This window comes from Sinocyclocheilus grahami, unplaced genomic scaffold (assembly GCF_001515645.1).
Source record: "Sinocyclocheilus grahami isolate Dianchi unplaced genomic scaffold, SAMN03320097.WGS_v1.1 scaffold1189.1, whole genome shotgun sequence".
In the NCBI taxonomy this organism is placed as follows: domain Eukaryota; kingdom Metazoa; phylum Chordata; class Actinopteri; order Cypriniformes; family Cyprinidae; genus Sinocyclocheilus; species Sinocyclocheilus grahami.
This window is the reverse complement of record NW_015506368.1, coordinates 112,203-124,225: the sequence shown is the minus strand read 5'-3', so window position 1 is coordinate 124,225 and position 12,023 is coordinate 112,203. Positions and strand designations below refer to the sequence as shown.

Here is a 12,023-nt window from a genome sequence, read left to right as displayed (position 1 = left end):
AAAATAACCAAACTTGCACTTTTTTAGTTGACTCGGAACTGAATTTAGTGCAAAATAAGTCAGTTCTTCTTGCGTTCACATTGCATTAACGTAAAAGTTGACTCAGGTCTCTTTTGTGATACGCTCTCAGTTGACTGTTATTTGACACAGATATTTTTTGGATCATGAATCAGGGCCTCCTCTCCTCTCCTCTCCTCTCCTCTCCAGATGAGTCTGTGTGTCTCTGTGGATGCGCTGCTATAAGCATCTTTCAGTCTGTGCAGATGAACGTGTTTGTGAGATTATAATAGAAATGTCATTGCTAGATTAAAGTAACAGTCAGCATTTACTCATTAGTAAACTTTTTTTTTTACAGAACTTTCACACAAGTTTTAGAAGTGGTTTGCTTAGACTATATGATTACGTTACATGTGCATCTTATCTTCCCTTCTTATGTTCCTCTGAATCAGTCTCTGTGTTCCATCTGAAACACTTTGCTAGAGTCCGTATTCATCATCCGCTCGGGTTTATCGCTTCATGATAATGTGAGAAGGTGTTGTGGAGCTCTTGTTCTGCTGTCTGACACATGGAGATGTCATGTCTCTGATAATAACACGTCTCCAGCACTCGTGAGAGGCTTTCCAGTGAGGTTGTCTCCTTTTCCACCCCTGTGTCTATATCTCACACGCCCCTCGCGTTACCATGGCAACAGTCCAAAAATCACTTGCGCAGGCTTTTGTTTCACTTAAATTAAATATTGTAGGTCCAATTAAGATTGTGACTTGAGTATGCAGAATAAATAATGCACTAAATAACCTGTACACTAACATATGATGCGCCCTAGTCAGTGCAACACCGTAACGCACCCTACAAATCAATTCTCCCTACAATCTCAGAAACGACACGAGTGATGCCACCCCACTGTTCGCAAAATTATACTTTTGTATTTGACTAGGCAGATGAATAATGTACTTTGATCTGTTCTTTGAAGAGAAAAAGATCCAATTTTAAGTCCATTTCCAGTTCAAGTTATTCACAGAAATTAAATGTACTCATACAACTTAATTGCACTCTTAAAAATAAAGGTGCTTCACGATGCCATAGAAGAACCTTTTTGACTAAATGGTTCCATAAAGAACCTTTAACATCTAAAGAACCTTTCTGTTTCACAAAAGGTTCTTTGTGGCGAAAGAAGGTTTTTCAGATTATAAAAAGGTAAGAAAGAGATGATTCTTTAAAGAACCTTTGACTGAATGGTTCTTCATGGAACCAAAAATGGTTCTTCTATGGCATCGCTTCAAGAACCGTTTGAAGCACCTTTATTTTTAAGAGTGTAGGGGGCTTTGAATAAAATCAAGAAGATTAAATTCAATTCATGTTCTTATCGAGTTTGAGGAGCTCGTAGAGAGTTTAATTCAGCTTTATATGTCTTGTTGCCGTCTTCCATTAAAAAGGCATCGTTCACCCAAAAATGTAAATTCTGTCATTTACTCATCCTCGAGTTGTTCCAAACCTGTATGAGTTTCTTTCTTCTGTTGAACACAAAATAAGAGTTGCCAGTATCCATTGACTTCAGGGGGAAAAAACTATGGAAATCAATGGAAGAATGTTGGTAAGCAAACAGTCATGGTAGTCATTGACTTCCACAGTAGGGGGAAAAAAAAAAAAAAAACTAGGAAAGTCAATGGAAGAATGTTGGTAAGCAAACAGTTGCAGCAGCCATTGCCTATCATAGTAGGGAAATAATACTATGGAATTCAATGAAAGAATTTTGGCAAGCAAACAGTTGTGGTAGCCATTGACTTCCATAGTATTATTACTATGGAAGTCAGTGGCTACCAGAAACTCTTTAAAATATATTTTTCTGTGTTCAGCAGAAAAAACTCATTCAGGTTTGGAACAACTTGAGGGTGACTAAAAAACGGAATATTCATTTTTGGGTGAACTATGCCTAAAATAAACACACGCATGACCCTTGACCCTTACAATATCATTCTATTGAGACTGTTTCTAACTTAATATATAGGACTCATGCTGTACTCGTGTTTCCTACAGAAAACATGCATAACCTATTTCAGTGAACATCTACTGCTTTGTCTCGGCCATAGTCTTACAGTGACTAAACTGCGATCAAGCATTCATAGACTAAAAGAGTAGGAAAGTAAGAAACATAAACCGGCAGTCATCATATGTGCTTCATTGCTGCTTAAGAAAGAACGGAAGTCTTTGACCCTGTAAATCAGTGTGCTGAACACCTCCCACAATGTTTTGAACTTCTTGTGCTGAAATAAGAGAGTATGAAAAACAAATCTGAGCTTTCAATTTTGATAATTTCATTTGACAAATGTTTTTTCTGCTCTGCTTTGCTTCATCCAGTTTCAACAACTGGAATTCATCAGCTTCACTGGAGCAGGAGACTCTCACTCGCTCTCTTCCTTATACAGTATAACAAATGCTGGATTTAATTTCCACACAACACTGTCTGACCACTGCAACCTCAGCCAAAAGTCACAATAACACTGACGTTTTGTGGAAAGCAGGCTTTATGGCAATGCTGGTTTTCTCTCTATAAAACATATTTGTATATAATACTGTTCAAAACGTTTTTAAAGAAATTCATATGCTTATTCAGCAAAAATGTACTGTGATCAAAAGTGACAATAAAGACATTTATAATATTATGAAAGATTTCTATTTCAAATAAATGTTGATCATTTGAACTTTCCATTCATGAAATAATACTGAAAAATAAGATGTATCACAGTTTCCACAAACATATGAAGCAACACAACTGTTTAAACATTGAAAATAATAATAATATAATGTTTCTTGAGCAGCAAATCAGCATATTAGAATGATTTCTGAAGGATCATGTGACACTGAAGACTGGAGTAATGATGCTGAAAATTCAGCTTCGATCACAAGAATAAACTACATTTTACAATATATTCACATAAAAAAAAAGAAGTTATTTTAAAATCGCAATAATATTTTTTCACAATATTACGGTTTTCCCCCCCTGGTATTTCTGATCCAATAAATGCAGTCTTTTTCCAATCTTGAGCAGCAAATCAGCATATTAGAATGATTTCTGAAGGATCATGTGACACTGAAGACTGGAGTAATGATGCTGAAAATTCAGCTTCGATCACAAGAATAAACTACATTTTACAATATATTCACATAAAAAAAAAAAAGTTATTTTAAAAATCGCAATAATATTTTTTCACAATATTACGGTTTTCCCCCCCTGGTATTTCTGATCCAATAAATGCAGTCTTTTTCCATGATGACAGTTACTGAAATCATCATTAACATGACAGATATTGATACAATGTCTGAACAAGTATATCTAATTACATCAAATGACTAAAAATTGGACTCAGATTTTATACAATGTACACTTTGAAGTCACGGTGGCCAAGATCAGAACTGAAAACACAATTTTAGTGTCCGGTCTCATATAAGAAAACAAGATCTGGGCTGTATTTAACAGCACTGTGCATGTAGCCTATAACTTCTAGTTAGTCTATAACTTCAAGGTCACTTCTTACACAGTATAATTTCGCCCCCCTGCAACTTTAAATATGCCGCAGTCTCTGAATGTTTCTTTTTTCCTCTCCACGCTCTGGTTGGCATTCACACATGCTCATACCAGAGAAGGGGTTTCAATCACTCTCACCATCAACCTGAATAAATTCAGAGGTGAGTTCTCAGACCTCAGTTACGTCATTACCGCTCACCTACCCTTCAAACCTACACTCCCACCGTCTCGCTCTCTGGATGATATGCTGCATGTCAAATGAAGAGCACGGGAATCGGTCGATTCGGTAATTAGACTCTTGTGGCGGTTTGTCGCCTCCGGCATGAAGCTCTCAAGGCGAATGTTCATTTGCATTCAAAAACAGAGCCAGCAAGGGTTCATTTGACACAAGCTTCATTACGACCTGATTGACCGCTCCACACTGGACTTACACTTCTGAAACACAGACTTAGAGCATCAGCTCAACCTTCAGAAGCAAAAATACATGGATTCTTACATGGCATACTTACAAGTGCCTTATGTAGGAATCAAACACCAAACTAAAATACGGACTAAACTAATAGCGTCTCTGGTATTTTATTCTGAGCAACGTAATTATGCAAGAACTGACAAGCCTGTTAAATATACACTAAATAAGTGTGTCAACAAACGGTGGCCCCATAGTATGTCATATTTAAATGGAAAAAGTTTGCTTTCATTTATGCTCATGCATATATTGCTGCAACACTCATGCATGTTCTAGGTCAATGGTCAAAACCCCAAAACTACCACAAAAAGAGTACAATAAAACCACAATTTAGTATTAGCCAGAACTGTAATTAAAAAAAAATTATAAAATGAAATTAATAATTTTTTATTTATAATTAATAAAAAAATATAAACCATGATCAAATTGTGAAGGCATTTTCTGTCATACAAAAGGAACTGCCAACACAGATACCATACATTTATATCTATAAATGGATTCAGATTAGAATGAAACAAAGTATGGGTACAAAATAAATACTATGATATTCTTTAAGCGACATGTATATACTGTGGTATCTGCACAGGATTGCTAAGTAGTCAGTAAAAATGAATAACTAATAATTAAAAGCAAAACTTAATAAAAAATGATTAAAATAAATGAATGACTAAATAAATAAATGAATTAATTCTAACAGTACAGTACTACAGGGGGGTTGGAAAAACATAATAATGTAATAGAAAAAGTAAATAAATAAATATAGGCTATATATATATATCACATATTTATAACATAATTTTTTTAATTTTATGATGGGGTCCTTCACAAGAGGATGATCATATTTGGGGGTCTGTGGCTTTTAAAAGATTGAAACCCCCTGCCATAGTATAATCAAAGTACCCTGGTATTATCTCCTGTTCCCATTATTGTACTATGGTACACATTTGGTAAAGTGACAGATTAATGAAGGACTTACTCATTTTTCTGCAAAGCAAGTAGCAGTTGCTCTCCATCCACTTCAATCAGCACCTTCAGTGATCCAGGATGACCCTACAACCAGACAAATACGAAAGAGAAATGCATTTTCTCTGAAAACAAATAAATATATAACAAGAAATTCACAATTCCTTAAATCACTTAATGGATGGTGAAAACTACAAATTATTATTATTTTTTTTAATTAAAAAATTACTTTAAAATATGTATTTAAATCCAATTTTGTGCAAAAATAATAAAAGATGCTCAGAATCATAGATATTGTTCATGCATCAAAATGATCACATCAAAAGCACTGCATTGTGGGAAACAATGGAGTCGTATGGTAGTATGCTGTTCAGCACACAGCAAGATACTTTTTATAGGTCATTCAATACAGAAACAAGATAAATGAGCAAGCTGTGAACATTTAAAAAATTGTTAAATAAAAAATAGACCAAACCATCATATTAGACACCTGTTGCTGCATTAGCATTTCATCTGCATCCGCCCATATACTCTAGTGGATATAATTGGTTGAATGCCACTTTAAGAGATGGCAGCTGATTGGTTGAATACATAATTACACACACCTGTGCCACTTCTGGATGCTCTATAAATACCACATTGTAATGGCGACCCCATCTCAACACACGTCAATCAGTCTGATGGCTTTTACTTTTTGATTTCCTGACAATAATTTGAAATGTTTTGAAAGAGTTTATGGTTGCATGACAGTAACTAAATAAAGTGCTAGTTTATTCACACAAGTCAGCTATTAACTCAAATCAATGGCCATTTGTGTGTCCATATTAAAAGTGGTTGGTACAAAAACACATTCCCAATGGACTGAAAAATAAAAATGTGGTCGTACATCTTTATTTCCACTAAATGTTGTGGTTCATTCAGAATGCATCACATTATGAAAGTAAAATGGGCTGCAATAGCCATTTCATGTTGGCTTCTGTTAGCGGTTATATTCATGGAAGATGAAGTTCTAACCGCTGCATTAAAGACAATGCAAGTCCTCAGACCAATAGACAGTGAGAGAAAGCATATTTCCACTTTTGAGTGTGCTTTTGTACGGGATAAAATGAATCCGCCATTGTGTCGTAAGTCTGTAGCTGTCAGGATTAGTTTTATGTTTCAATTCTCTCTGACATTAATTCTCTTCACGCTCTGTAAGTCTGAAAGTTCGGCAGATTTACTCCGAGGCTCTAAGGGAAATGGATTTAAACCAGCCAGGCGTTGACAAAATACAGCAGAAATAAGCATGAATCATCTGTCTAACATGAAGAGGGCCATGCGTCATTGCATATGCATGCTAATGCACGGCTAAGACCGTGACACATACACATTGAGGTGGATCGTGAGAGAAAGTTTGCTAAGTGTATAACACAAATTTGATCTAGAATATGGGCTGACCTTCATCCTAGTGATGGAAAACGCTAATTAAACAAAAGCCAAAGGAAAAATCTCAAATCTCTGTAATGTACATCAACTTGTAGCCTGCTGTTTGATTGAATGTATGTACTGTATATCGCATTCTGTATTTGTTGGAAAAACTATTAAACCGCATGGGATACGTTGAGAGTTTGTGGGTTTGTAGGAGTGCATTTATAAATCTCTGATGAAAAGACATTTGGGGGTTGACACTCTTGTGGATGTAACTTGGTTACAAAACCGCCACTAACAACTTTGACCTCCATAAATCCATAGTAAAGCAAACAAATGGAGCAAATTTAACACCCCTGTAAGGGTTCCTCAGAGACCTTTCAATGTTAAATCTCAAAGCATGAAGTACGAAAGGACTTGGTGAAGCTCCCAAGGGTCTTCAAATGTGACTGGCATTGACTTTCATTGGCTTTCAGGTATTCATTCGCCCCCTACTGGTGAAAGAGTCAATGAATTAATCTTTTTGGGCACAGTCTCCATCACTAATTCATAAATTTACTGAAAGGGAACAAGATAGACTTGCATTGCTGAATAATCACTAGTCTCCAACAATAACATTACCTCCCAGCTCAATTTTATCAAAGACCACCTGGAGGATCCAAATAGCCATTGGTGCACTGGAGCAAAATGAGCCGAAACAAAAGTTTAAAGTGTCAGTATCAATAATAAATGTCCCACAAAAACAAAACACAGCATTCCAGCTGAAGAGCCTCATCCCGGGCTTGACGTGTGGTGTTGGGAGTATTAAGGGATGTTCTTGTGCTGCTCCAGGAAACTTTACAGGAGAATGTCATTGTGTCAGGCAGTGCGCGTGTGCCAACTGGGTCATGAAGAAGAACAATGATCTGAAAAACACATGTAAGGAGCCGTGGCACGGCAGGTAAAGCATGTGTTCGGTTTTTGATGATGTGAGTCCAGACTGCATTATGTGCCAAAACATTTCCCCCACTATATTCCCAGAGTTACTCCCTCCCTTGACTGTCCTATATATTAAAAGCAAAAGACCATAAATAAAATGCAGCAAATCTACAAGGGTTGTAAAATAAGAACTTATGCAATCTGGAATGACCAAGTTAAATGGAATAATTCACCTAATAATGACAGTTCTGTCATCATTATTCATCCTCATGTTTTTTAAAAACCCTATGCTGATACTTTTGCTTGTAATTTTAACCCTTAAGCCTACTGCCTCATAGTTGATACGCAAATCGGATACAAAATCTACTACATGCCATTACTTGATTATCCATAAATCTTTTTTTTTTTTTTTTTTAGAAAAATCATGTTTGAAATGTGAGTCTCAAATATGATCGTCAGGCTTTTGAGGGATGTTTTTTGGTCATCTGTCAATATTTTGCCCCCAAAATAAAAAACAATAAAAAAATGATGTCTGTTAAAAGCACATAAAATACGTTGATGGCTATTTTATGTTTTTTTTTTCTTTTCTTTTTGGACCTTGACAGAAGTGTACACTATAGACTGTTATTGTATGGAAAAAATGTGTAAAGATTTTTACTTCTATATTCCACAAGATAAATAATGTCGTATAAGGCAGAAATATAAATTCATGGCTGACATAATGACAATTTCTGTTTTTAGGACACTAACTCCTTTAAGGAAAAATTAAAGTAGCCACTTTAAACGTTACAAGGTCTGAAAAGAATTCATGAATCAGAGGAAAAGCTTTAAGCTGATGACTTTATCAACATGCAGGTGTGGTTAAAGTAACGTTCAAATGCTTTTTTCAAGTAGTGATATTTCACAGGCATCATTTTAGACAAGCTACATCTCACAGGAACTTGTCACAATCCACAATTTAAGAAACTCTCACTAGTTCAATGGCCTTGTCCCCTACATTTTAATGCTGAATCTCCACACAGATCCCTGGGTGGTCCGCTTTACTCTTTAAGATTGTTGCTCACGGCGGTACACATGTCAAATCTCTCTGTAAAACCTTTTTACAAACTCCAGTAAGAAAACAACAGACTCGGAGTAAATAAATTAAACAAATGGGCTTCAAAACAGCTCTGCACGTCTTCATTCCATAAATTGGTTGAGAAATGTTTTTCATTAAGGACAAAAGCAACACATCCCCTCCGGGAACAATATTCCCTCACAGGCAGGTCTGTTCACCGCTTCCCAAAACATACCAGTTCAAACTCACTCCTTGTTCAACCAGCATGTAATCAGAATCACTGCTGAGAACACAAACTTTAACTTTAAAGTCAAATAGGACTTCTAGGCATCCCTAATAAAAAGTAATATATTTAAAATACATTTATTTCATACTAAGTATAGTTCAAATCTATTAACATATTTACTGACAGATAACTAGAGACTTACAGATATAAAAATTATAATTAAACTCTACTTGGCATATTACTTGTGCACAATGCCCTTTTCTTAATATTAAGTCTAAAATGTGTTGTAATATCACTTTTGATGAGGATTGATCTTTGAATAATATTTATAGACTTTAAAGTATAAGTAAACTTAGCATGAAATACATTTATTTCACGTATATTAAGTATTTGGTTTTCACTAGGGATATGCAACTCTTTTACTTTCATAGGCCATGTACACACTGTGAATTTTCAGGAGTGACAACCGTATGGGAGTGAATTACAGTTTTGTTTGTTTGGAAGTCATCTTCGCGGAGCCAGGGTTGCCAAGTCTGCATACAAAAGTAGCCCAATGACATATCCCAAATATCAAAACTCAAAATATGCAATTCCCTTACCTAAAGTACATATTTTACAGTCACCTTTATGCAAACTGAAATCCACTATATGGTAATGATCATAAACAATTCAATTCATGTTTATTTGTATAGCGCGTTTCACAATGCAAATCGTTGCAAAGAAGCTTTACAGAAAATTAAAGTTTCTACATTATATTTAGTAGTAGCTTATCAGTGGTGACTATCTCAAGTTGATTTCCATATGGCAGAAATGTACAGTAAAAATCATGCAGTTAATGACATGTAATCAAACAGACGGTGAACACTATTAACAGCAATGATTATATGTTGCGATCAAACTTATAGCAAAATTTGGTCGTTTTGTATGTTTGTATGTGTTAAACGCAACTCAAAGGTTCCTTACCACCTTCACAAATCTGAACATCTAGTGCAGATATATCATTGGTAGAATATAAAATATTTCAATACAAGCATTTCAGCAATACAATTTGTGGATATGTCAAACCATAACCCGAGGCAACCATTTAAAGGTAGCCCAATTGTGACCCTGAACCACAAAACCAGTCATAAGGCACATTTTTTGAAATTGAGATTTATGAATACATAAGCTGAATAAATAAGCTTTCCATTGATGTATGGTTTGTTAGGATAGGACAATATTTGGTCGAGATACAACTATTTGAAAATCTGGAATCTGAGGGTGCAAAAAAAATCTAAATATTGGCTTTTTGACAAAAAAAAATTGTCTTTAAAGTTATCCAAATGAAGTTCTTAGCAATGCATATTACGAATCAAAAATTAAGTTTTGATATATTTACGGTAGGAAATTTACAAAATATCTTCATGGAACATGATCTTTACGTAATATCCTAACGTTTTTCGGCATAAAAGAAAAATCGATAATTTTGACCCATACAATGTATTGTCTATTGCTACAAATATACCCGTGCTACAGTACTTATGAATGGTTTTGTGGTCCAGGGTCACAATTTCTTGTAAAAAAACGCAGATTTGGCAACCCTTTGCCATGTCCACTTTTAGTAAGCAAGGCTTATTATAGTCTTCGGGTTTGATGTTTGGACTCGGCTCAAGAAACAATATATATTAGGCGTAATAAAGTGGGCAGGTGCAGGTTGCCATATTTTGTTATGTGTCTTTTGGATTTGAGTTTATTAATGGCTTGTTCTTATTTGTTTGTTTTTTTTTCCTAGCAAGATCTGGCAACACTAATGAGTCAAAACTTACCCCTGTGATTTCTTGCACCGCACATACTGAAAAGACACAACTCTGATACGTGTTTAAATTGTTCAGTTCGGTTCTGTACACACTGTATAGAATCTCTCTAAATGTGGTTGTCACTACCTGCATTTTTTGGGAGTGAATTTGGCTGTAGAATGCAGTTTTTACTCCTGTAAATGACTGAACTGTGTGGGATCAGAGCAGGATTAAGCACTAAGAGGTGAATTGACAACTGAATTTAGCTGCAATGTGTGCATGGCCATAATGTGTTCCTGAGTGAAAAAACTGGGAACTTGATTTTACCAGTGACTTACCATTGACTTTATGAGACTAACCGGTCTCTGCTGTCCTCCAATGAGCAGGTGTGGTTTGATTATGTCATAACGCTCCAGCGTGTCGTGTTGATTCGGATAGGCAGCTGAAAAAAAGAGAAAACAAGTATGGGCGATCTCCACAATAAAGCAAACCACCAAACTTTGGTCTAGACATTTCATTGACTGACGACATCGCCTAATCACGGACTAACTGCTGAGCATTACTTATTTAAAATCACTCGCAGATAGTCTTTGTACAATCCATGCTAATTATAAATCTCTTTGGTGTTAGCGTTTGCAGCCTGCTGCGGTAACGCCATGAACACAACATTGCTAATCAATGCTTTCAAACATCAGGTTTGTCCTGACAACAATCTCCCTGGAAACTATTTGATCTATTTCAGGCCTGATTCGATTTAGATCAGACCTCTATAATGACCTAATGATGCTCTTTCCTGCGGTCTCATCTGTCGCTACATGCTATAAAAGTAATATCATATGTACATATCACACATTCATATCAGCATATCTCAACCAGGCAGCCTCAGCAAAATTCAGAGAAACCACAAGACAACTTTAAATTAAAATAGGTCTAGTTGAAAGTGTTATATTAATGTAAACTGACATCATATTTCTCACTCAAATGAAAATGCATCACTGATCTCTGAATTTCTCTCACACAATAGAGGTCTTTTTTTAATTTATGAACTATAATAATATATATTTTTTGGAAATTAGAAATAATAATAAAATAAAATCTTTACTTATTAAATAATAAAAATATTCATGCATAATTTATTTATAAAAACATTTTATTTTATTTATTTTTATTTTAAGATAAGTCTATTCCAAGTCAAGTCTGTTTCAATGCAAGTCTGTTCCAAGTCCAGTCTGTTCCAAGTCTAGTCTGTTCCAAGTCAAGTCTGTTTCAAGGCAAGTCTGTTCCAAGTCAAGTCTGTTCCAAGTCAAGTCTTCATTTGTTTGTATTTTGGATTAATAAACCAAGTCAAGTCTGTTTCAAGGCAAGTCAGTTTAAAGTCAAGTATGTTCCAAGTCCAGTCTGTTTAAAGTCAAGTCTGTTCCAAGTCAAGTCTGTTCCAAGTCCAGTCTGTTTAAAGTCAAGTCTGTTTAAAGTCAAGTCTGTTTCAATGCAAGTATGTTCGAAGTCCAGTCTGTTCCAAGTCAAGCCTGCTCCAAGTCAAGTCTGTTTCATGGCAAGTCTGTTCCAAGTCAAGTGGAATCATAAAATAAAATAAAATACAAATATGTAAATATAAAAATAAAATATGTAAATACATAATTTCCAAAAAAATCCTTTATTTATTATTTATTTTATTATGTATTTATAAT

The 12,023-nt window shown here is 35.2% G+C and overlaps 1 protein-coding gene across 1 annotated transcript in view; it reads right to left on the bottom strand.

The window, feature by feature from the left end:
- Positions 1-12,023, bottom strand: part of LOC107567806 (disintegrin and metalloproteinase domain-containing protein 12-like) — a 105,386-nt gene that overhangs the window by 75,583 nt on the left and 17,780 nt on the right. The window contains exons 2-3 of the mRNA XM_016253574.1: positions 10,674-10,777; positions 4,966-5,039 (exon numbers count right to left, since the gene is read on the bottom strand). Of these exons, the coding sequence (XP_016109060.1) occupies positions 4,966-5,039; positions 10,674-10,777 (178 nt within the window). The remainder of the gene's footprint in view (positions 1-4,965; positions 5,040-10,673; positions 10,778-12,023) is intronic.